Below are 25,639 nucleotides of genomic sequence, written 5' to 3' on the forward strand. Positions count from 1 at the left end.
AATAAAAAGACAACCCATTTTATGTTCTGAGTTTATTGTCTGAACCCTTAAAGATCAAAAGGTGCATTTTAATATATCCATAAAGTATAAAGTATCCATAACACAAGTTTCATAAGAGCTTGGATAACTTCTTAGGAAGATCTGACCGACCCCACATTTTAATGTCTTAAGAGGTGCCTTCTTGGGATGCAGATCTAGTGAATTGGTGTTAGATTTTTCCAGCGAATGTCCCGTTCTCCCTTTGCTCATCCCACTTCGACACCTACAAAGACGGGAGACGTGAAAAGGTAAATTTGAAAAAAAAACAAGATGTTAAATAACGAGCAGTAAATTGTACAAAAATGCATTCTTTTTTTTTCACCCCCCTGATGTGTTTTTATTATTATTATTTTCTACAATAACATTTTACAGGAAATAAAAACCAAGGGAGGAGAGAGAAACAAACAAACCTTAACAGCAAGAATTAATAAATACAGAAATGTGACATTTTTGGTTTAACAGAAAGCATGTTTGTGTAGGCTGATCATGTTTGTTTAACAATAAGAAACAATATTTCAGTTTGAATGTAGTTTGACTTACTATATACCAAACTATCTTATTATATACATAAACAGATGGACAGAGAGACAGATGGATCTTATACCTACCCAGGATACGGGGCACAACGATTTGTACACCCTCAGATACCAATCACAAGGGGTAACATCAGTGCCTTTGATAGTCAGAGCCTTCTGGCAGCGATGAAAATCTAAAATATATAATATGAATATGGCTTTAAGATCGGAGTATGTATAATTTATTCCTAGACTGGAATGCACAATACATCCCTTTTGGAATGATTTCATTGTGAATCCAATCAACAGAAGCCACACACAAAGAACTGCAAATCATTAACTCAGGATTTCATGTGATTCAGAGACAGCCTGCAGCGTGCAGTGCAAAAACCTCCAATAGCTGGGGGGACAAGAATGCTAATCAGTGAAATATTCCAGTATATCAATCTTTGCTACCAGTAAAGGGATTAGTATACCTAATCCACCTTTCATGTAATACAGTTAAATGTTTTATTATTATTTTTATAAAAGGTTATTAAAGTGCACTTGTAAATTACGAACATGCATTATACTTCTACCACTAGTATCTACAAGAATCGTTTGTAACTATTTGATTTGCTGGGTTTAAACTAAACTAATCTATTTGGCCCCAACACTTTCCCCATGCCTACCCAGGTAGTTCTGCCAGCAGTTCCTGGTTTGGTTCTGGTTGGGGAACCTGGCATCGAAGGGAGCCGTGCGGTACTTTTCCAGCTTCTCCTTCATATCCTGAGACATCTTTCACTGAAAGAAGAGAAGCTGCACTCATGCAAGACAAATGCAATGCTCCTGTACTACTGTTTCTATTTTTAATATCATCTCAAACAAATGTGGTCTTAATTAAATCAATTATGCTACTACTACTACTAACAAGAACAAGAACCACTTCACAGCACATACCTATCAGTTACTTGTTGATTTTTCCAATTTCCCTCACTATAATCCCAATTCAACATAGAATGTTTATTAGAGACTACACAAACATTTGAAGCAACCACTAATATAGATGAATTAGGTTTACCTGCTGGGAAACCAATGGCTCACCGTGATGATATTTATACAGCAGGTTTATGAAACATTAGCAGCAAATCTATCACTACAAATGGCGCAAAGGCTTGGTATCGCCGGCGCAATGTACCATTTTTTTTTTCACTCCATTTAAAAACAGCATCAATATTATTGTCTGAACTTGACAATACTGTATTTTCAGAATCGCCCAAGAAAGCTATATACTGTACTTCCAGTTTATGTTTCAGTTTGTCCTTGAAGTACAGTTAAATTAAAACTCCTAATTAAAAATTAAAAAGTTCCTTGCTAAAGATACTTCCAGAAGCACCTGCAGACATTTACACTACATTGTCTAAAAAATAAATAAATAAATAATAAATTAATAGTACTACACTAGACTCGACGAACAGGAAGGACCCAGTCAGTATTTACAGTAGAACAGCCATTGTTTTATATACATGACTCTTATAAGTGCACAGAGATGCTACATCGTTGCTATTTCATACCCGCATAGATTTTAAAAAAAACCCTGATATTTCAAACGAAATAAGAATAAGTTTAGCATAATATAAAAACAAATACAAATGCAGGGTGCGTATCGTAAAACAGGTCGAATTACCCCCAAGTTAATAGATATGACTTCAAATATCAATAGTAATTATAAAAAATAAAAAAGTGGTATACATTAATATTTAGTTTGTTTAAAGTTACCTCTTCCAATCAGACGAAAGGTTTCTTAGTGTGACTTTGGCAATGCTTTTGAACAGGGTGTGACTGCGTTAGTGCCACCTCACGCGGGTATTTGAAATTGAAGCCGTGCAAATTCAACACTTCTGTATGGCGGATGGAGGTCACCTTAGTCTTAAATTGCCGATGTACTATACAAACAGTTTATTATAGAGCTGGTTAATAATGTAGCGATCTCGGTTAACACAGGCAGGTAATCTACACACAGGCAGAGGGCGGGTGCGAACCCGGGATCTCTCGCACTGAAGCATTGAGCCGGTACCGCTGTACAAAAGGAGAAGTATATCGCACTCATCTCTTTGTGTGTAATTACGTCACCTACCAGCCCTGCTGCTGCCTTCCCCGTGCTCGCTACAATATGTATTAAAAAGACAAGCTTGTGACTGTGAGTGTAAGAGGAAGGCCTACGTGCATGTCTGTCTGTCTGCCCAATGCGGTTTCAAAATTCCGTAGAGTAAGCTGACGAATACAAACCAAAAAGAGTGCAATATTTTGTATGCTATACGTTTCTATAATGTGCGGTTTGCAGTATGCAAGGACTATAAAGATTTTCTATTAAATTAACTTTAACAATCTCTTTCCACACGTTGCATGACTCAGCTGGCCACGGTCTGTGTTCTAAAAGCTACTGGGCAGTGCCTTTGCTTTCTAAAGATCCTGTAACAATACCACAGTGACATTATCCCTACAGAGCGACAGTTTTGGCCAAGTTTACATCAGATGCAATAGCCGGCGCCACCATTACACTACTGACATTTTCAAGAAGTAGAAATACAGCGACTGGGTATGTAATAAATATCAATGGGATATGATCTGTGAATGTAGTTTCAAACCTACAAGCGGGGAAAAAAGAAAAAAATACACAGCTTTAAAAAACGTATGTTTTCAAATGGAATTCTGTTACTATGACATACTATTTGAAAATAAGTACATGCTTTACCTACCCCAAACTTAAACACCAGTCACTGGTTGATCCATCCAATCATGTTTACCTACTGTAAATCACGGCTAACTTACCTGGGCAGAATAAGCACACTGGTTACCAAAAGTTTGTCAGAGTAAAAAGGTTTATTTCAAACAAGTGAAAACTTTTTTTATGTATTAATAATAATAATAATAATAATAATAATAATAATAATAATAATAATAATAATAATAATAATAATAAAACACAAACAAGCAGAGAAAAGGTACCACTTTAATTGCTTGGTATTGTAATACAAAATAAAAACCCACACAGTAATACCAGCATAATAAACAAAAGGCACAGCGAAGACACATGTAACCCGACAGCAGTCTATATACCTGGCTGTACCACTCGCTCACGGTCCCAGCAAAACCTCCAGAACCAAGCAGGGCTGTAGGTACGCTGCTCCAAACAATTCATTGATATTCATTGGTGTACAAAACACATTCTCTTAAACCTGGACTGATGCCCACCGTCCATCCCATATTCAGGTAATTTGCTAATATATCAAAACATAACAGTCTATGCTGGTAAAGGGGTTCCCAACTGTCCACTCTCCATATGCCAATACCCTGTGTGATGCCTGCTCTGTACATCCCATAATCATTGGGCCAGTGGATATGAACAGGGGGATTGTAGCCTAATGGAAGTACTGTATAGCATAACGAACTGCAAGCCAGATTTTGCACCCTTTTCACACAACTAAAAGGATTTTGCAGAAAGATAGAAGTCAAAGTGGAACACACAAACATGCTACAGTAACAGTGAACCTGTTTCAATAATGAAACTAAAACAGCACCAAAAGAAACCTTTAACTATCACTCGTCGGAAAATGTGGATAAAAAATACAATTTCATGCCATGTTCTAATCAAATGAATACGTCATTAGCACTTTGTGTTACTGTTACTTTATTCATAATAAAAGAAACAGTATTCCATTGGATTACTCTGGACTGGATCCAGCGTGATTGGAAATAAAACCAAGCCTGCCACTAGATGTAGAATCTCCCCATACCCAACTGGGCTAAACTTAAATCAACCAAACCGTTATATTAAAATAATTTAAAACATCTAACTTTCAAAAGAGCTTTTAAATATATTATAGTATATTATATTTAACCAAACTAACACCCCACAAAGCATTTTTCAGAACCACTGTATTTCAATGAAACTCTGGGGGTCAAACCTGTGCCATATTGTACCTATATTTAGTTATATAATATGCAGTGCACATCACCCTGTTAGAAATACATATTTTACGTTTAGTTATCCAAATCATTTGAGATCAAATTAACAAAAACTGGAGAAAACTTCTAAATCAATAAATAGATCAGCATGCAATTACAGAATGAATCTCAAAATATTGAGGAAACCCCCCCCCCCTTTAACTAAATTGTAACGCCTCTTATTTTTGCACTACATTGCATAATGCTCTATGCATTTCTGTACTTGGAAGGTATGTATATTGGAAATCTTCAGATTTAAAAGCTTGGTTGCTAATGCTTCATGTTACAGTAATGCTATATTTTGTCCACTGCAGCAAACTATGTGGCCTTGAGTTGACCAATTTATGCTCTGCAATTAAAACTGTATTCATACATTGTTCAAAATGTGCTCTATAACCTCATCGTGTTTCTTTAAATAAAGTACCTGAAACTCCATGACGGGAGTGCAAGAAAGGAATCATTATTCAAACGTATTCAACAAGTTGTCCCTTCTATCATTGCTTTTCTGTTTTGGTTTTGCTCAGTTTAATGTATTTCAAAGCTTTCTTTTTTTCTCCTTTTTTTTTTTTTAATTCCCCATTTAGGTTAAACTTTGGTTTAAATGGATGCACTGGGACCGGTTTTCAGCGTTTCAAGGGGCTCTGCTGGCTCATAGTTTGGCGAGATTCAAGCAGTAAGAGATAAAGTCGAAGTCTCAAACAAAACTAATTAATAACCTCCCAAAAGCAAACACTCAACTATATTTGTATTTGAAAAACATAAAAAAAAAAATAAAAAAAAACATAACACACATTTGGTCACCAATATTAAGAAACAGGAAGGCTATGCACCTTAAATTCAAATGAAAAAGATAAAATTAAAGTCATTGTAATTTGAAAAGCACAAACCTATAACAAAGTCAGAATTTGAGTAGTCTATCAAATATTCAGGTTAGACGACATTTTGGCAAATCTTTCTGTGTCAGTAACTACTCTGCTTACTCACAAAGTTGTGTAGTTCCATTATACATCTGCCATTATTAAGTAATGGCATGTGAAACTGCTGTGTAGCTAGTGTAAATAACATTGAGTGATACCAAATGCCAGGTTTAGGCAATCATGGCCCGTGTTCTTAATCAATAAATGCAACCACCTGACCAGGTCTTACAGCAGTAATCCTGGAGTGGAGTTACCTAGCCCTGACATAAGCTGTTGTCCAATGTGCTTATCCAATGCCATGTTAAAAAGGATAATGCCACATAAACAAAAAAAAAAAAAAAAAAGAAAGCACCGCAGTCTTCTCCCAAAACCTTTCCATGTGAGAATGCGCTCGTCCACATCAGGACATGGAAAGACGCTGAGCGTTTTAGGTTTGTGCTGTTCGTGTGCGAGTGGAGGCAGCCTCGGTCTCGACGGGTGTGCGATGCTCTAGGCGCTGCTGCTGTACCGCAGCATGAGGAAGCTGTCCCTGACCTCCTGGTCGCTGAACCCTTCCTCCTGGCTCAGCCGCACCACCCTGCTGAGAGCGACGTCCTCCTTCAGCCTGCGCTTGGAGAGCGACACGCTGCCCGTCTCCGACTGCTCCGTGGGGCCGGTCAGCAGCACGTAACATGCATGCCTGCTCTTCTCAAAGAGGACCGCTGGAAGACAACGGCACAGAGATAATGATGCCATGTTCGAAATCACTCAGGCACTCGGTGCTGCCTCACAGAGATTCCAGTGTATCTCATTGATCTCAACAGCCATCCTTTAAATCCCCAGATCAGGCTTTGCCTTAGGGGTTTACACATTTTTACTGATAGAAATTCACCACATGCATTGTAAGATTTGTATAACTTTGGTACACGCATTACAATGACCTTGGTGGTATACTTACCTTTGAATGCTGCTATATTCTCAGTGCTGTTGTTCAGCTCCAAAAGGATTTTGGGATAGGAAGGATGAAGCAGGTACAAAAAATCCTGCTGGTTCAATGATACCTAAACAGAGGGGGGTCAAAATAAAATCAATATGTCAATATGTCAAAAAAAAGGTGGAAGGAAGAGTTCACTGGTACTGTACCCAGTGCTGGTTAGAAGAAAGTACAGACCCAGACCAGACCATACTGATCTTAGGTTGGATAACTTCTGTAAAACTAGAGTCATGTCTGAGCGGATTTAGAAATAATCTGATTGCACAGATTACTGGCATGTGATCATGTTAGTAACACTGAACAAGGTGTTTAGAAGGGTGATTTTCTTCTAAACATACTGTTTTTAATACAATAAACACACTCTGTTCAATTTTTACAGTTTTACGCTAACCTTACTATGCTAAATCAAATAAAAGCGAGTGTAGCTGGTCTCCCCAGGCCTCGGGGATCTCATACTCACAGTTGTGTTCGTCTTGCCACGGACCTCCCCCCAGAAGAGGAAGGCCGAACTGTAGTCTGCAGTGTTCACTGTAGAAGGCTTTGGGCTTGTTGAGCTGGACATCATCTCCACCTCCCACAACACCGCTCCAGAGCTGCCATCCAGAATCACCACCTGCCACAAACCACAGGAAATCAGCATATTCTCTTGAGAAGTGCATGCAGTATTCTTACTCTGCAAGTGAACCGGTCCTTGCAGGGTACTCGCATGCGAGGATGAGCTGCTGCTTCTTGCTTTAGTGTTTATTTCACTACAGTAACTCGAAAGATTCGCACCTTTTTTGTACCGTTTCCAATTTCGTCTTCAACCACAACATCTGGAACACCGTCATTATTGAAGTTTCCAAAAACTGGTTCACTAAAAACAACAAAAATTAAAGTAGATGAAGAGTGTGTCGATTAGCAGCCTTTTTGGCACGTTCAATTAACTAATTTAGGATCTTCTTGTCAAAGACCTGGACTGAAATGGATGATCAGAGTTGTGCACCTCTGATCTAGAGTACATTGCCTCCTCCCCTGGGCTTTGAATTGGACCAGCAGCCCAGTGTTGAAGGCACCTTATACCTGGTTGTTAACACAGTGTACTGAGCCAGATTGTGTCCCCACCTGATAACCTTGGTGATGTTGACCCTCCACAGGGAGCTCAGACTCTGTCCGTCTATCAGCTCCACCCAGTGTCCAGTCACTAGAAGCAGGTTCTCTGGAGTCTTCCCCTGGATCCCCATTTTCAACAGGTGCTGAACAGAGCCCGAACTGCAACAAAAGAAATACAACAAATAGTAAACTACTGTTTTAGAGAATAAAACACCAGCAACAACAAAACATCCATGGGCATCCAAAGACACTTGTAACAAATAAACCAGCCTTTTAAACACCATACTTTTTCATTTAAAACAAGCATTTCTATCATTTGAACCAGCTGACTTCCCTACTGGTCAGCAGACATTCAGATTAGACAGCCTGGGTGGGTGGCAATGGGAACCGACAGCAGGGCTCCTCTTACTTGTAAACAGACACACTTCCAGAGGTGCTGTTGGTCATTTCCTCCCACTTGGGATCCTGCTGCAGTTTAATGTTACTGGTGTTACTCCCGGGCGTTTTGATTGCCATGGCAACAATATTCTTCAGAGCGTATCCATAAACAGCAGAGTCTGCCACAAACAGGAAGAAAGGGGAATATAATTCTAAGAGACAGAAACAGGTCACACATGTACAACAACTGTGGCAATCCTTACCTTTTTTAAACAGAATATAGTAAGACCCACTGCTGGTGACATGAATTACGTGGCCCGATACATCACTGAGACCAGGATCTGCATCAGTACCAATCTGCTGGCCAGTTTTTCCTGAAACAATAACCACCTTTGTCTGATGGCAAAAAGTTATTATTACTAGAGGTTACCAATAGCTATGGCTAGAGTTCTGAGTGGTAGTGTACAGTAATAACAGTCCTAGAAAACATTGGTTCAGCAAGCAGCTCACGGTAAACTTAGTAAACAGCAACACACAGCTAAAGGGTGAAGAAGCCATAACATGTAAGCACATCGGAACAAGGAAGACATTCAAAACGTGTAGGGCAAAGTCCCGGGTTTAAATCTCCGTTCAGTCTCACTAACTCACATCACTTTACTTTAAATGTTCCTTAATCCCACTAAGCAGGTGCCTCACAATCTCCAAACAAGTGTCTTCCCAATGTTTAAAAAAATGAGTCACAAGGTTATCAGAAGATTCAAGCTATCTGCATTTTGCACCGTGGTTTGCATGCACGCCCAGAGAACATGTGGGTGCCGTTGTGCGTCCAGACACACTGCCGAATACGCAAGCTCCAAACTTAGGAAGCAGTAAACGAGATGGTTCCCCACAGATTAGCCATGATAGATAAGCAACCTCATAGTACGAATGGACAGAACATCAGATGGATAACCGAGGACAAGCCCATGGCTTAAAATATCAGATTATGTAATACTTTAAAGACAATAGCCCCCGGTTCCATTCATACTCATTATTTCGACAGGTACATGTCTTTCTCCAGGTCCCAAAGCACTGATCTGTGCCCCCCAGCAGCTCCGACACAGGATCATTGTACCTTGTTTTCAGCGACCCCAATCAGTGCCACATCCCCCACTTCATCCCCATCCAGGTCTGGGACCTTCACAGCCAGCTGCTTCAGCTCCAGTGTATTGTTGTTTTCCCACAAAGTTACCCCTAAAAATAGATTCAGAGACAGCGGGATCCGTTATAAAGATGTAAACAGCAGTGGATCTAAATACTGCTGCACTTCACGTATAGACCCACTTAACATTAATACATGAAATCCATACTCAGTCCCCGTACCTTCCTCCAAAAAATTAATGAAACCCATCTGCAGCTCTATGCTGTATAACTTCACCCATCCATGCATCCAACTGACTGCAGTCCTTCTGGCCCAGCTGCGGCCCGCTCCTTTTCTCTGTATGCTCCATGTACGTACCGCTCCGGGAATCAATGGCGGTCAGGTGTTGGGAATTGAACACCAGACACCCGGCAGCCTCCAGCCCGCCCAGATTCTCAATCCCACACTGCACCCACAGCAGCTCCTGACTGAGTGACCTCTTCCACAGGACACTGCCGTTGGTGCCCGTGACAGCGACCAGGAAGGAACACGGAGAGAACCCTGAAACAAATAAACCCCAGCACTGCCATTACTGACCATCCAGCCTTCACCACACTTCACAGCCGACCAAGTCCATCCGAGATACAATACCTAACAAGTAAATATGCTGCGGCCAGATAAAAGGCATGTGGCTGAATAAAATAATAACAGTAACAAGTTGAATCCCCCCCCCCCCCCACGGTTAAATAAATACTAAAAGAGACAGTAAAAGAGGGGTCACAGATATTGACCCAAAGTAATCTTAGATATATTCATAGTCTTACCCCTCTTAATTTCAACTGATATGACAAAAGATCTTATTTTTGTTTTTTTACCTTTATTGCTGCAAGATGCATTCAGACTGCCATTGGAGCCCCTGAAGGCAAAAATGACATCCATAACTTTGTCATTATTTGCATCCGTTACAGCCAGAAATGTATATGTTGCTGTGGAGTGAGAAAAAAAAAAAAAAATGAGGGAAACCATTATTTGTTTGTTCAAACTATGGTCTTCCCTTGAGTTGTTGTAATGCAAGACAGTAAATAAATATAGAAGTAAAAACTATAAGAAAACTTTAGTCTCATGAGTAGGGTGGCAATGTAAAGCATGGAGAAGGAAGTTAAAATGTGACTTCATTTTAACGGTTTTAGCTTATGATTGCGGTAGAGATGTACTCACATGAATCTCTATATGTGTTGATCCAGGTGCGCTGTGAGACAGGACGCACAGGGCAGGGGATGATGAAGGAGAAGGCAAAGACGATGGTGAGGCAGAGGAAGAGGGAGGCGAAGAAGGCAACAGTGCGCCAGCTTGACAGGTGGAACAGCCTCGAGCCCCCCAGACAGACCCCCTTCTTGGTGGGCGAAGCTGGCGACACCCCCTCCTCACTTTTCAAGGGGTGGATCTCTGTGTCCTGTTCCTTATTGTCTGTCATGATCTCAGCGCATCACAGCCACGGGATCTGTGCAAGATAAAGCCAGTACAATATGGCTGTCAGCCAGACCCAATCAATCTGATTACATTTAAATGAGCTAGATCTGATGATAATACACACAAAAACAAATACATGCTATTATTCACTTCAGTATCTTGTGTTTCAGCCCCCTCAAGCTGTACAAACGTGTACAAGGAAGATAGTTGTTTTCCACCGTTGGCTATTGATGCCAGGTACCAACTCAGATGTACATCATTTATTTAATAAATGCATTTTAACAATCAAGTAAAATAAAATAAAAAGTGAATTAAAATACTTAACAAAACGCCTAACTGCCTCTGAAAAAAACTCACAATATACTCACATGCATTAGATGCTTGATGTTCATAATCTTGAAACTCCAAAATCTAAATTGTGGAGCTTAAAAATACATTGAATGGAGACCCAGGTGTTAACAGTCTGGATATGTGCAGACTCTTCAGTGAGTCAACTGAACAGATGCAGACTTGTCCTGCATAAAGACTCAGACTAATTCTTCAAGGACAAATAACACGCTTTGCAGGCCAGAACAAAAAAAAGTTGCTGAACAGGAAACCAACTGAACTGGAAGTTACCGGAAACAGCGCATCTTTTTTCTGATTTAATACTGCATAATAGGGTGTACCAAATAACATTCAAAATGCTTCTCAGGAAAATGTATTTTTAACATACAGAGCCTCAGGCTTGTTTCATAACTAGGCTTTTCTTCAGTTCCCAGAAGTAGTTGTTCAAGTGCAGGAGAGTAGAATAAACAAAAAACTAAAAGCCATACCCGATATCAAACTGTTTGTATAGTAGTTTGCATTGACTGAAGTAAAAAAAAAAAAAAAATAGACGCATCCTTCAAAAAAAAAAAAAAAAAAGATTTATGTTGTTGGAATTTCTCACCAAAACTTTAGTGAGGCTATTTTTGTTTTACAGGTTGTATATCTTTCATGTGAAATTACCGTTTATCGCTTCATGTCATCCATTATCAGCTGGGCACGGATAACCAAGGGGCTCAAGATAACATGAACACATCTCCCACAGATCCCTGGCACATCGAACCAGGGCAGCGCTACCTTAATTTATTTCCCAAAACAGCCACTGTGTCCTTAATCAAATCAATTTTATCAGTCCAGTATCAGCTTTTTAGTTTTATAAATAGGAATTCTGATAAGCTACCATTTTATTAGTGTAAGCCCAGTTTAGTTTCACAGGAATTTCCACAATATAATAATGACACATCACCCCAGTGACCCTTCTTGTTCAAATATATTATTTTAATAAATAGTAAAAATGTTAAATCGTGTTTTTTTTTTTTTTTTTTTTTTTTTTTTGCATGCATTTCTTTTCAAACAAAATCACCAAGAGAATGCCAAGTTAAATACCACCAAGTTATTTACGCACAGCATTTTAAGTTTGAATAGCATGAAAACAAATTGTCTGGTCATGCATATGAGCACCAGAAATATGCATGGTTTCCTGCTTGGAAAATCACAACAGGTTACCAGTGGTTTATGCTTCTCATACAGAGTGAGTCAGCTGCAGAGATACCAGTCATTGCCATGTGCTTGCTCCCCACACTAATTGCTGTTAATGAAATGGTATCATACAGTAGCACAGTAGAGACCGCGGTAACCTAGCTATCAAATGCAAGTATTACAGCAATAGTCAAAACTGCATTACTGCTACCGTAATTAAATATTTTGTCCTTTGTACATCTTAAAAATATGTGTGCCATTAAAAAAAAAATAATGCCATACATGGGTTCATCAAAATTAGATACAGTACAGTAGTTCCTAAGATAAAACCTTTAACTCAGGCTCTAAAAGTATATGCCTTTGTAACCTATTGTTTGGGGCAGACACAAAACAAATTCAAAGCCCACTAAAGTAATTGACTGTGGTCATATTAATATACTGTGCTCCCCCTTTATAACCCTGTAGTCGAGAGCCACAGTTAAGAGGACCGTGCTTTTTCTGTTCTGCCTTATAAGGAGAATGCTAGTGTCAGTGTGATGGCATTATGGGGCAAATGGAAGCCATGACCGTACCGCCTTATAACCTGTTCTGCAGTATAATGGGCTGCCTTATAAAAGGGGAGCACTGTATAGAATATAAATATATATACACAACTTCACACTAAGCCAACAAATGTGTTTTCTCTGTTATCACCTATCCACAATTAAGCATTTCACAGTACAACAAAGCACTGAAAAAGCTTTCCGCCCTTACAGTAGCTAAAACCCATAATCACTATACCTCAGAGTCAGTACTCAACCACTTTACAGCACTTAACTACCATCCAAGAAAACTAGATATACAGCAAAGAACAAAAAGAGAAATTGGTGGGCTTTCTGTTGCTGTATTTTACAATGACCAGCCTGTCTGTCTGTCTGTCTGTTGGGAGACCAGTAAAAACATCAACTAAACGTGTCACATGCCGGCAGTGGGCTGAGTGGTCCTTTGACACTCACTCACTGATCGATGGTGCTATCTGAATTAGCTGCACTGTCAGCAGGCTTTTTTCTTATTTGACTGCACAAAAGAAAAAAAAAAAATCATGTTTTAGCCACCTGATCCATTTGGCCTCCTGCCACAAACACTTTCTCCAGCACAGAGCTGCTGTACAAATAAATTAAGTGTTATGTCAGCTAATTTGCAAAGAGTTACAAAGCAAAAAAAACAGACCAGCAACTACAGCACTGTGCTACTTTATTCCACTCCTTTACCCCCCCCCCCCCCCCCAATCTGCAGTTACAGATGAAGAGGGTCCTTCAGGCACATTTTAATTACACTTAACAACATTAACTTAAATGCCAAGATACGGGTCCTTATATTCATCTTTTAGAATATATATTTTAGCTACAATCACATTTTAATTTAATTTAAATTTAAAAAGCACACTTAAATATTCTGGACTTAACATCTTAAAATAGTTTTAGAAAGGGTACATGTTTAAAGTTAAGCCACCAAACGCATGCATTATGAATTGCCTTTAATGTCACACTGCTGCAGTAGTTACCTCTGTCTCTCTCTCCAACTCTCACATCCTTCCTTCCTTCCTTGCTCCTCGGCAGCACTGACATGCTTTGTTTTATAGCACTGCCCCTTATCCATCCCCACAAAACATCCTGCTTTACTAGGGCTGGTGAATTATTCCATGAAAAACCAGTACTTCCATAGCTATGGCCAAAGGTTTTGCATCACCCTCTACAATTAACTGTATGATTTTACTTCATAAAGTCTAATGAAGCCTGCTGCATAATGTTACGTTAACATATTGAATAACATACCGCTTCATAGTTTTCCTATATACTTAAGGAAACACTGACAAATAGAAAAATGTGACATTTCAAAATCTAACGTGAAATACTGTTATGGCTTCCGGTACACTTTTGCGATATCAATTTGTAGTTTCTTTGATTACATGATGCTAAATAAAAGATAAAAATTATGTTCAAATAGTTTTATAAAAAAAAAAAAAAAAAGAAAAAAAAATTGTTTCAATCCTAAAATTTTAGGTGATGCAAAACTTTTGGCCATAGCTGTACACTACCCAATTTTGGACACTGTTCTTTAAATAGCCATTTAAATCCATACAGTGTGGAAGTATTGGTAAGGTGTAGGTTTCTGCAAACCGACAGACCTAAAAAAAGAAGGCACATGGACAATCTATTTACCACCCTGTGTGTATTACTTTATAAATGAAAATCAAATCATCTAGTTAAATAGTTCACAGGAGATTGAGTATATGCACTGCTCTAGTTAATTTAAATGAAGCACGGTATTTAAATTCAAGAACATTAAGTGAAACCAAAAAAAGACAACAGTAACTGCACAAGGCTTGGAGTATGTGCTGCAGTATAGCATAAATAAAACATTTAGAGCCCATCTGCACAAGATAAAAAAACAGGAACTGCAAGAGAATACCGATAACAGTAACAGCCACTTCTCCGTTTCTCATAGAATGCAAGCTAACGGTGCTGATTTGTAATTGCCCACAGTTTTATATTACACACTAGAAACGGACACAAAGAAAATGGAGGGTCCAAAAATAAAACAGAATTGATCTCGCTGTCAAACAAACACACAGAAAGCATGAGCTACTACATCTGTGCGATGCTTTTTTACACAAATGTAGTACCACATCCAGAATCCAAGAGAAAGCTCCAGTGACCGTCAATTGAATAATGCGTGCAGATTAAAGAGGAGCATTAACACTGCTATTAAAACAGATCAAATAATTAAAGCCATCAAACTGATGATCTTAATCACTCGTCGTGCGAGTCAGAATCTCACAGTATAATTAGGCAAAGGGAAATCACGGCAACAGAGTTGCCGGTCCTCTGGCAGTAAGGTATTGCCGTATAACAACACAGAACGCAGTAACAGGCAATGGTTTAGTTCCACAGTAAATGATATTCATTTGACCAGTTTTATCATTATTATTTTCTTATTGTCGTTGTTCTTCTTGTATACAAATGAAGCAAGAACATAAACATTACTCCAGCTTGATAAATGTATTGCCGTAACACATTTTGCAAGAAAAAACGACACAATGCAGTCAGTCTATAGACTTTCATTACAGCATACGATAAACTACACAGTACTGATCGCACACAGTTTACGAGTCGCATGTAGGTTTAACGAATTCCTGGTGGGACACCTGCTAAAAAAAAATACCCATTCGACTATTTAGGTTACCTGTAATGATGAGCATATGAGATTACGCAAAGACAAATAGTATAAATGAAAAAATAAAGAAATAAAAAGTTTTGCTCTTACTGCGTTAAAACTTCCTCCACCTGCTGTTCTCACAGTGTCACTGAATAAGACTCAGATAAAAAAAAAAAACAACTCCGCAGAACTGCTACGGTTTAGACCCCGCCCCTAGATTTGGCATCATGGGTACTGTAGTTTGTAAACTCCGTGAGCCCGACTGCACACAACTATTTTTATAAACAGTTGAATATAACCTGTCATATATTAAAACTATGTAAGGAGATTAAAAAAACTAGAGCAGTGCTTAAGATAAACACGCAGCGAACTACATTTTTAACAATGCACCAAAAAATACACAAGGTAACATTGAAAGAGGACGTTGAAAAGCACGGAAGCTGAAAAATGATCGCACTGAATCGACAAAGCAACAATTTAAATGATTTTAAATTATATATTTTTTTAATTCTAATATCTGCGCTTTCTAAATAAACGCCCAGAGCTGGCAATCCTAAAACACATGATTATATAAATACGTGCTGTTTCATGATGAGTACAGCTATCTTTTTAAATGTGCCATGTTTGTAATGAAATAATGATGTAATTGATTGATGTTTGTATTTAAAGTCTTTTTCTACAGTTGCTGTACTCTGATGAAGGCTGGACGAAAGCAGGCATTTATAAACACTGCATAGCCTACAATGTGACTCTTGTATTAAAAAACCAAGGGGAACCATTTTTCACGGCTGCAATACACAGCATATCCATATCTATATAATAATAATAATAATAATAATAATAATAATAATAATAATAATAATAATAATAATAATAATAATTAACATTGCTGCCTTGTCGATTGAATACGATTATTTTTCAGCTTCTGTGTTTTTCAACTTGCTCTTTCAGTGTTGTGTATTTTTGGTGCATTGTTAAAATATGTGTAGACCGCTGTGTGTTTATCTCAGGAGCTGCTGTTCAATGGCAGCCGCTACGCGTTCCCACTGGAGCTGCCGAATCGTCGTGAACCTGCTTTGACAAAATCAGCACAACACGTGTAGAGACTGGAAAAAGACAGCTGTGCACATGCGCACAATGAGCAGGGCACATTGAATTCTACGGGGAACACAATTCGATACTACACACCTAAAGCAAACTCCGAGGACAAGCAGAATGGAAAGCAGTGAAAGACTGAACAGTCCTGATAACCGGTTGCTGGTTCCATGAAATAGCTTTAAAAAAATCAATTATAAGGAACATTGCAACTCATGTTGGCGAGAGATTTTCTTCTGAGGAGCAAATATAGACTTGATGACTGCTGCCGACTTCTTGAGACAGATAATGTTGACCGTGACCCGGTTTCGTGTGTATTAACAATCTACACAAACGTTTTTTTTTTTTAATTTCAGTTTTATACTTAAATATTGAGTTACAATTTCTATTATTAGATTCAAAGTCAGATCTTTCAACACGTGTTTAAAATGACATTAGTTACAGTGGGGTTGCCACTGAATTTAAAGCGTCTCCAGACAGTTAATGCTCGCCTGGGAGGGTCCCGAGTCTATATGATATATGATATAGTATATCGCTTTCACTAGACTTTACCCAATGCCCAAGTCCATATACCGCCACTAAATAGGAGGAAATTGCAGATGTAACTTTTAATTGGATAATTTATTACATGCACTGTTTTCTTTAAATGAATTGGTTTAAATTTCATTTTCAATGATCTGACTGGCCACATTATTACGTTGTAATAATTAGAATTACAACACGTACTAAAGTCAAAACAGAACGTGTACTAAATATTTGAAATGCATAGCCTACTAAATAACGCTTTTTATCTGGATGGAGGAGACATTATATGGAACTATTTTGTTAGATAAGATTACTTTAACGGTACAAAGCTTATCACAAAACACCAAACGGCCAGCGATGTGCATATGGATAGTGGATAAATTGATTTACTGTACAATAGTACCCACAATGCCATAGACTCGGTATAGCTAGTATTACACACTTCCTCCCACAATCCCAAGAGTGAGCAGAGGAGAGGAAAGGAGACGGGAGAGACGCAGGGAGGAAGACCGAATAACAGCGCTGTTTGAGTTGTTTTGTTTTAAAAAGAAATACATAAATAAAATAATAATTTAAACTGTGTGTGTACGTATAAAATCGTAATCTTAAAAGTAGAAGATCATTCATAAGTGACCGCAATGTCGGCCCAGGCTCAGATGAGAGCTTTGCTCGACCAGTTGATGGGGACTGCAAGGGATGGTAAGTATGGCAAAGCCCATTATTTCATTTTCGAAATGGATACCGTCTTTGCTGTGCTCCGAACAGAAGAAATGTAAACAAGGCCGGTAGCAGGATCTTTTACTTTCTTTCGTGTATGTATCGTTGTTTGTGAAGATGATGGGTTATAAGAAAGGTGGTTAAATACCTGAGCTTTTTGTTGTTTTTTTTATTTATTTTTTTTAGAAATTTATAAAACAGGCCTAAGGCCTAGCTTCTCGTTTCCAGCCTGCTAATTCATATGAGTAATATTAGTTTGTCCTTTCGAGCAAAGGTCTATTTTAATGTTACTTTACAAACTTTAAAATAATTAGTTTAGAAAGGTTTATACAAGCCGTATCTGCAAATACAGAAATAAACGAAACACAATCTATCCAATGGAAAACTAGGAGTGTAAGTTTTTGTGATTTTATATATATATATATATATATATATATATATATATATATATATAAAAAATCAATATATCATAACAGATTTTGGTTTATTTGAATAGTGGTGTTTTAATGTATAATCACGTAACGTGTATGTTTTAACACACTCTTCAATGGTTAGTAAAAAAAATAATCTGTATTTTTGGGATTCCAGTAATAGGGTTACACATGTACTTATAGAAGCACAGTAATGTAAAAGGTACATGACGTTTGGCAAGGGTTTTAATATTTTAAAGGCTTTTGTTATGGCTGCTTCCGGATGTAAATAATTCCTTCACAATGCAGAACGGATAACTAGTCCGGTTGGTACCTCAATCTTAATATTAAGATTTGGGCTTTAAAGTGTTCAGATGGCAGCTTTAAGAATAAGTGTCTAGTCAATAAAACACTACTAAGTACATGTTGGTACCTTTAAGGCAGTGGGCTTTTTGTAGTGGCCTGTCGTTGATTTATGTTTTAACATGCAGTGGCTATTTTATTTTAAGTTTGAAAATGATCAGGTTCTAACGTTCCTCAAAGACTAATGAATGTTGCTTGTGAGAAGTGTGTGTGTGTAATAAGTTGAATTTTAATTGCTTCCCATACCTATGTTTCATACAAACTGAACAATTGTGGCCCCTTTATTTTATTTATAAAGGTTCAGTGTATCTTTGCCAGCCTACATCAATCTGCAAGGGAGTTGCAGAAAAGCCTCATGTTCATCGAGCCGTGAGTCACAAATATAATTTTTAAAGCTGTTATGAATATCAAACAAACATGTTTGCTTTTCAGAAGTAATTTCTTTTGAACAACAAAAGTAAATTGGGGGGTGGGGAAAGGACATCATTAAATGCAAACATTAGGAATAGTATTTACAGCATAACTAGTGTCTGGTTGCTTGCAAGCCATGGAACAGTGTATATATTCTAATAGTTCCACAACATTTGTCAGACACAGTAGCCTAAATTTTCACATACCATTTGACACTTTGACTTTGTGTATCATTCCCCTGACTTCCTTACTACAGGTGTGGGCAAGAAAGCTTTTCCCTTTTATACTTTTCAACAGCGGGTATAAAATTCTGCAGCTGAGGGCTTGAAGATGCAGATGGGTACAGTATATGAGGAAGCTCACAGTGTGTATTAACTAACCACATTTTATTTTTTTTTAACCTTTCAAAGCTGCATCTCTATTAGGGCTCCAGGAGTAACTTGCACCCACTCAGGCCTGTTGGAAAGCTTGTCTTTGGGTGCCAAGTAAATCATGTCAAATTAGCAGCTGCTGCAGTCCCCCAGCAGGGCTATAAAGGCATGCTAAATTGGTGCTCCGCTAAACAGGCCCACTGCAGCGTGCCCTGCTGGCCTTGCCCCTAACCATGTGGTCGACCCTGTTGGAGTGTTCTTTCTTTTTTGTTTCCACTGATCAATCGCCTTCAACCGCTGACCCTGCTTTTCAAATAGCAGGAAATGAGCACCGTTGCCTGTAAAGAATGATGGAAAAGTAACATTGTTTGGTGCTTTCACTGTGGGCTTTGAATAAGACCCCCTTTAAAACCCCCTCTGTATTGGTGCCTGCACTCTTTCACAACTGTGCTTGTAGTGGCTGGTGTAGAATAAGTAAGGTTCAGTCCTTGTGGGCTCAGAATTTGGCAAAATCTGGTGGCATGGAAACCTGAATTAATGTTGCAGTATTAACAATATATAATAAACACCCATAAATGTTTTTTAGGGTCCTGATTTGTATTCACTTGATCCCTTTGACCCTCGTATTGTTGCACAGCTGTAACCATGGTGTACAGCAACCATGTCGTAAAACAAATGGTTTTAGTTCAAGCGCTGCAAATCTGGAGGTGCCAGGTAGTGTCAAGGATATCTATTTGTCTACAAGGACTTCACCTTAAATATGAGTCCTGACACCTTCCAAACTTCAACATTTTCTGTAAGAAATGTGCATAAAAAATGAATAATTAAACATTATTAAAGTATCTGTACTAGTGTTACCTGATGTGTTCAGTTGTAATTGTTAAAATAACACATGAAATAACCTGCCATTTAAAGCTTTTATATTAAAAAAAAAAAAAAAGAAAATCTATGTATTTATACACTGGAATTTCCTGTTGGATCAAGTCACTTTGTAAATGTTTGGTTTCATGCCATTTTTAATGGTCTCTCTTTTACTGAAACCTATTTCAGGTGATGAAACTCGACAGAGGGTGAAGTTTACTGACGATCGTGTCTGCAAAAGCCATCTTCTAGATTGCTGCCCCCATGACATTCTTGCTGGAACGGTATGTAATTTATCATATTAGGAGACAAAGATGCTATTTGTATTGTGCCAGAAAATATGCTCAATGTATTTTATGTACACTCAATTTGTGTCAGTAGTAACTCTGGAGCTTTTTAAGTGGATCTATTTAGTGGATGAGAATCATCATCAGTAGTAAAACAATGCCAGAGTAATTGTGTAACTACAGTGTTATAATGGTGTACCGATACCCACGGCACATGGCACAATTATGTGACATAAATTTCCCCAATGTTAACGTTTAGAATAAATATGATCTGATATCTCATGTTTTTGCTGCCTAGATAAGTCTAGATGGAGTTTCAAAATCTTTGACTTCTCTTGACAGCGCATGGATCTGGGGGACTGCTCGAAGATACACGACTTGGCACTGAGAGCTGATTATGAAATCGCTTCCAAGGACAGAGACCTGTTCTTTGAGTTGGATGTAAGTTAGGATTTCAGATTAAGTTGTTTGTGGTAGGGTTGATTCGTTGTGACATAAATCGTAAGTTGAGCAAGGAGGATATCGCAAAGCATCATCTTGGAGTAAGTTCTTTGAACACATTATTTAATCTGAACTTAATGAAGGGAATTAGAATTCCCATTTACAGGGGTGAACAGTCGTTTTATTTAATTTATTGTAAAATCAAATTTATACAAGAACAAGAATTTGACCTGTGTTGTGCTACTAAGTGTCAGTGTAAATTAAGAATTTCTTGCTACTTGTCTGCTTGCAACAAATAAAGCAAGCATTTGTAGGGGGTTTATGGGAAGTATGTTTTAGTGGGCCTTTACTGTTCTGAACTAATGCTGATGTCTCCCTGCATCACTTGCTCTTATGCAAATTAGAATTGTACACCTTTGTATACTGCACTTCAATATATCTTGTAGATAATAATAAAATGCTTAACTTTGAGTAATAAGTTCCCCCTGTTTTAAGCTGCTATTTTTTTGTTGTAGGCAGTGGATCATCTTGAATCCTTTATTGCTGATTGTGACAGAAGAACAGAACTGGCTAAGAAACGTCTGGCTGAAACCCAGGAAGAAATAAGTGCCGAAGTTGCGGCAAAGGTGAGGGAATAAAAAGTTGCTCTTGTTTTTTCAGCTTCTGGGTCTAATCACCTGAGCATTGCAGATCAAAAACATTTTCTTTATCTGACAATACTTATTATTTTTTTCCAGGCTGAAAAGGTCCACGAGTTGAATGAAGAGATCGGAAAGCTCCTAGCCAAGGCAGAGCAGCTGGGGGCCGAAGGGAATGTGGATGAGGCTCAGAAAGTACTTCAAGAGGTTGAGAAAGTGAGAAGCAGGAAGCGTGAAGCAGAGGTAACGTAATTTTACAGCTATTGAGTGGAGTTTCCCCACTGATTTTTAGGGTTTAACAAATCCTCCTGTGAATGTGGATGCTTTGTTTAGATTTGGTAGCACATTTGTCAAGTGGTAGAGGAAGTTAAGTTACTAAGAAATCAAACAGTCCCAGCTCTCATACGATGCCTCTCCTTGTATCTCAGGAGGAATACAGAAACTCAATGCCTGCGTCTAGTTTCCAGCAGCAGAAACTGCGCGTGTGTGAGGTGTGCTCCGCCTATCTGGGTCTCCATGACAACGATCGCCGCCTGGCTGATCATTTTGGCGGCAAACTGCACTTGGGGTTCATTCAGATCAGGGAAAAGCTGGAGCAGCTGAAGGTAGGTTTTAAAATGTAAGCTTCATGTGGTCTGCCATGGAGTCTTTTTATTTTTAGCTTGTAATGTGGAAGGATGGACCAAGGGGGGGTGACTCGGATATAAGTTTGTGTCTTTTTATTTGTTGGTGTTGTTTTTTTTCCTCAAATTGGCAAGACATTTGTTTAATGTGCCATTTGATGGGTTAAATTCCTGTTTTCTAGAAAACTGTGTCTGAAAAGCAGGAAAAACGAAACCAAGAGCGCCTGAAAAGACGGGAAGAGAGGGAGCGGGAAGAAAAAATGAAGAGGAGGTAGGTCTTTCTTTTACTTGTGTAAAGCGGTGTAAAAAAAAGGGAAACGTGTAATGTGAACGGCTCTTCCCCCACAAGGGTATTGGTAAATCTCTGTAAAGCACACTGTGCTTTAAAGGCTACTTTAGTTACCCTGTTGGCCTTCCTATGGAAGCAGGAGTTTGTCAAACATGACTTCCCTGGGCTATTTTCTTGAGGTATATCTCGAGTCCTCCAAACCCACATACTTCTGTTATGTGGCTGACTTGCTCATTTGTATATACATTGAACAAGGAACTGCACAGTCCGTTCTATCACAGAATACTAATGAATGTTGCCAGTATGGTTTGAAATTGTTCTATAGTTGAAATGAAACTGCAATACTGGCAAATACACTATTGTGATGACATGGTGTACTCCACTAGGGGAAGCACTTTACTCATAGGTTTTTTAATAAAACTTCATCACATTTTGTGGGGTAGATGGACACCTCAGACAAGCTTGCGCACTGAAAAGCAATTGCAAATCAATCCCAACTCTGACCATTTGCCGTTTTGATGGCTGTACATACGTCCAAGTCAGGCATTACTGCATCCTATCCTGTGCGGGTCAATTTGAACAGTGTAAAAGCAGGTTCTGCCCTAGTAGACATGAATTCAGAGTTGTGTTAACCGTTACTTTCACGCTCTACTCCCCAGAGGGGATTCTTCAGTGACTGATGCCCCAGGAGAACAGCCTAGGGGGACAGCATCAGGGTAACTAACTCTCCTTCTGTCACATGTTTGTTGGTGCATGCAGGGTGAGAGCAATCCTGAGAGCCTTTCTCACTGAGCAGTGCAAGCCTTAAGATTGGACCAATTGTGTACTTCCAGGAAGAGGCAGACATATGTAAACATGTCCTTGATGCTTTGTTCTGTAATTATATTTATGAACGGAACTAGAATAGGGCTGCATTTTTGAAAAGGTAGGCGCGCATTGTTTGAGCCGAGGCAACAACCTTTGTTATACTAGTGACCAGATAAAATGTTTGTTTTGTTTTTTCAATGCCGTTGCATTTATACTTTGTCTTTGGAAGCGCTGAACTTTTTTTTTTTTAGGACCAGATCACGAAGCAGAGAACGTAAGAGGTAGGTCCATGGCTTTTAAAATGTAAAAAACTTACCTACTCAAGTGCCCAGTCAAAACATGACTTATCTGCTTGTGTGCTTCATAAAAAAAAATCAATCAATATGAAACGCCCATTCAAGAAGTACCTTCTATTGGGTCTATCTTGGTGCAGTTTTAGAAATCTCCCTTTCCTCCTCTCCTCCGGCAGGTCCCGCTCTCGGGAGCGCAGGAGACGCCGTTCCCGCTCCTCTTCCCGGGAGAGGAGGAGGTCCCGCACTCGCTCCAGAGATCGGGAGAGGAAGCGCCGGCACCGCAGTCGCTCCCGCAGCAAGGGCCGCCGGCGCAGCCCCCGCGACCGCAGCAGAGACCGGAGCTCCAAGCACAAGTAAGCACGAGCCACCAACACTACTGCAATCTCTCCCCAACCATGCAGGAGCCTCCTCTGTAGCACCAGTTCTCAGATCTCCATTCAATTTCAACCACTTCCTAAATGTTCACTTTAAATCCTAGCAGTTTCTGATTTATATCAACTAGTTAATGCATTGTTTATATAAAATCGCCTAAATGTCCGTCCTCAAACTTTAAATCATCTGTGCACAGTAGTAATTTGCTTTGGGATCCAGTACAGCACTAGCAAGGTCTTCCATTTTTGCTTCCAAGGTGAAAGAAAATGACTTGTGTTGGTAGATTTACTACCTTGCATATGGCGCTGTTCCGAACGACACCACAGGGCACCGGAGTCTAATATATGTGCCCTTTTTATTAGGTCTTCAAGAGACCGTTCTTCCCGGGACAGATCACGGGATAGGGACAGGAAGGAGAAGAGCTCCTCGGAGAGGAGGCAGGAGAGCATGAATGGGAAATCTGAGTCCAGGAGATCAGAGGAGAGAGAGGCTGGAGAGATCTGAGGAGATTGGGGCCTATTTTGGTTCCATGTTACACTGTACATTCACAGAAAATGAACCCCAGCAATTTCTTTTTTTTTCTGTACATGTAATTGAGCATAACTGTTAAATACTGCTGGATATATTTCTTTTTGGGGGTTTATTTAAGAAGCTTTTTTTTTTTTTTTTTTAATAGAAAACTGCAATTCACATGGGCAATGTTCATCAACAGACTTACTGAAATCAGTTTTCTTTAACAGCCAGACGGGATGGCTGGGGTAAACCGGGAATTGCTTGCGAGACCAGTAGGGTCCTCTTTGGTTTTTGCCTTTGCTTCACTGGTGTACTGTAGGGCTTGAGTAAATCATCATATTTGGTGATGGCTGTATAGAATTAGAACAAGAGTTATTCCTCATTTTTGAAAAACAGTTTTGTTTTTAACGTCAGTTTATAAAGTACAGAAACCAATTGTATATAAAGTTTCCTTTTTTGAATGCCTAAACAAATTTGTATTGAATAAACATTTTGCTTGTTTCCCCCCGAAACTGTTGAAAGCAATGACCCTGTATCAAATCTAAATGGAAGTAGTTTCTGGGGTGCGGACCTTTTTCTGGCTGTTGCAGTGATCAGTTTATTTCTGTCTTTTTTTATTTTATTTTTTTTTATTTTACAATTTTTTTTTCATTAAGTTATTCCTATACTTTTCTGTTTTGACCCACAACCCTGAACAAATACAAAAGCTTGCATCCCTGGGCAAAATTTATTTTGCAGATTTAGTGGAATATTGCATTTAAGGGCAAGGGAATTACGTGGATTGTTGGGAGGCTGAGAATTTTGGAAAGTGTAAAAATATAAACTAAATTAAGTTTTACTATGAATGCTTTGTCATTTAAGAACATTACTAGAATTGATGTCCCCCCCCCCCCCTCCCCCCCATTGGTAGTTTGTCTAATTATTTTTAGACCATATGTTTAAGCTGACAAAACTTGCTGTAAATACTGCGTAAGAATTTCCAAATGGTTCCTGGAAATATTCCTCTTGTGCCTCATTTCACAATTAAACTTTTATCTGTTTCCAAAAAGTGTTGGCTGTTTTTGTGTTCATATTTATTTTACTTAACTGCATATTTCCATAAAGAAAGCACATTTCTTATTTTTGGTAATGGAGAACCATGTAATCCAACTGAATTGGAGGAGGATTGAAGCGATGTGGTTTATTGACATTCCTCAGGCCTGTATAAAATGGCCTACAGTTTCAGAAGGATTTGTAAAGTGCGGTTTCAAAGAGACATGTACATACCTATTCGACTACCTGAAAGTCCGTTAATTGCGTAGGGGTAGTAGTGATTTTCCTTTAATGAACTATGAAGTGCAGGTACAGTATCTCCTCACTTGCATGGTCTTTGTTTATCCATTACATAACCGTACTCCCTATTGTGTAGATTTCAGTGTTGCCTAAGCC

General features: G+C 38.8%; 3 protein-coding genes across 12 annotated transcripts; 1 reads left to right on the top strand and 2 right to left on the bottom strand.

Annotated features, from left to right (window-relative positions):
• Nucleotides 1-17: 17 nt before the first annotated feature.
• On the bottom strand, nt 18-3,404 carry LOC131740188 (cytochrome c oxidase subunit 6B1-like). Of its 2 annotated transcripts, none has more exons than XM_059035548.1 (4): nt 2,313-3,404; nt 1,226-1,337; nt 648-748; nt 18-262 (listed from the first exon to the last, which is right to left on the bottom strand). In XM_059035548.1, exons 2-4 carry the CDS (start codon nt 1,329-1,331, stop codon nt 209-211), a joined length of 261 nt encoding a protein of 86 aa, XP_058891531.1. In that variant the 5' UTR covers nt 1,332-1,337; nt 2,313-3,404; the 3' UTR covers nt 18-208. The 2 variants fall into 2 exon arrangements, with proteins under 2 accessions (XP_058891531.1, XP_058891532.1); XM_059035549.1 differs by having other exon boundaries at nt 1,226-1,352.
• A 128-nt stretch (nt 3,405-3,532) lies between these two features.
• Nucleotides 3,533-15,418, bottom strand: LOC131740187 (protein FAM234A-like). Of its 4 annotated transcripts, none has more exons than XM_059035544.1 (12): nt 15,304-15,418; nt 10,240-10,522; nt 9,897-10,007; nt 9,400-9,582; nt 9,016-9,134; nt 8,165-8,297; nt 7,933-8,080; nt 7,536-7,682; nt 7,206-7,287; nt 6,892-7,044; nt 6,396-6,498; nt 3,533-6,159 (listed from the first exon to the last, which is right to left on the bottom strand). In XM_059035544.1, the coding sequence occupies exons 2-12, from the start codon at nt 10,493-10,495 to the stop codon at nt 5,948-5,950; spliced, it is 1,647 nt and encodes a 548-aa protein (XP_058891527.1). In that variant the 5' UTR covers nt 10,496-10,522; nt 15,304-15,418; the 3' UTR covers nt 3,533-5,947. The 4 variants fall into 4 exon arrangements, with proteins under 4 accessions (XP_058891527.1, XP_058891528.1, XP_058891530.1 ...); XM_059035545.1 differs by having other exon boundaries at nt 15,223-15,355; XM_059035547.1 differs by lacking the exon at nt 15,304-15,418 and adding an exon at nt 13,541-13,571.
• Nucleotides 15,419-16,714: 1,296 nt separating this feature from the next.
• luc7l (LUC7-like (S. cerevisiae)) lies at nt 16,715-25,259 on the top strand. Of its 6 annotated transcripts, XM_034029741.3 has the most exons (12): nt 16,722-17,514; nt 18,604-18,674; nt 20,138-20,232; nt 20,578-20,676; nt 21,192-21,302; nt 21,414-21,557; nt 21,743-21,919; nt 22,120-22,208; nt 22,886-22,942; nt 23,285-23,314; nt 23,503-23,679; nt 24,061-25,259. In XM_034029741.3, exons 4-12 carry the CDS (start codon nt 20,581-20,583, stop codon nt 24,200-24,202), a joined length of 1,023 nt encoding a protein of 340 aa, XP_033885632.1. In that variant the 5' UTR covers nt 16,722-17,514; nt 18,604-18,674; nt 20,138-20,232; nt 20,578-20,580; the 3' UTR covers nt 24,203-25,259. The 6 variants fall into 6 exon arrangements, with proteins under 6 accessions (XP_058891533.1, XP_033885625.1, XP_033885631.1 ...); XM_034029734.3 differs by lacking the exon at nt 18,604-18,674 and having other exon boundaries at nt 16,716-17,514; XM_034926010.2 differs by lacking the exon at nt 22,886-22,942 and having other exon boundaries at nt 17,422-17,514.
• Nucleotides 25,260-25,639: the final 380 nt, after the last annotated feature.

This window comes from Acipenser ruthenus, chromosome 13 (genome assembly GCF_902713425.1).
Source record: "Acipenser ruthenus chromosome 13, fAciRut3.2 maternal haplotype, whole genome shotgun sequence".
Lineage (NCBI taxonomy): Eukaryota > Metazoa > Chordata > Actinopteri > Acipenseriformes > Acipenseridae > Acipenser > Acipenser ruthenus.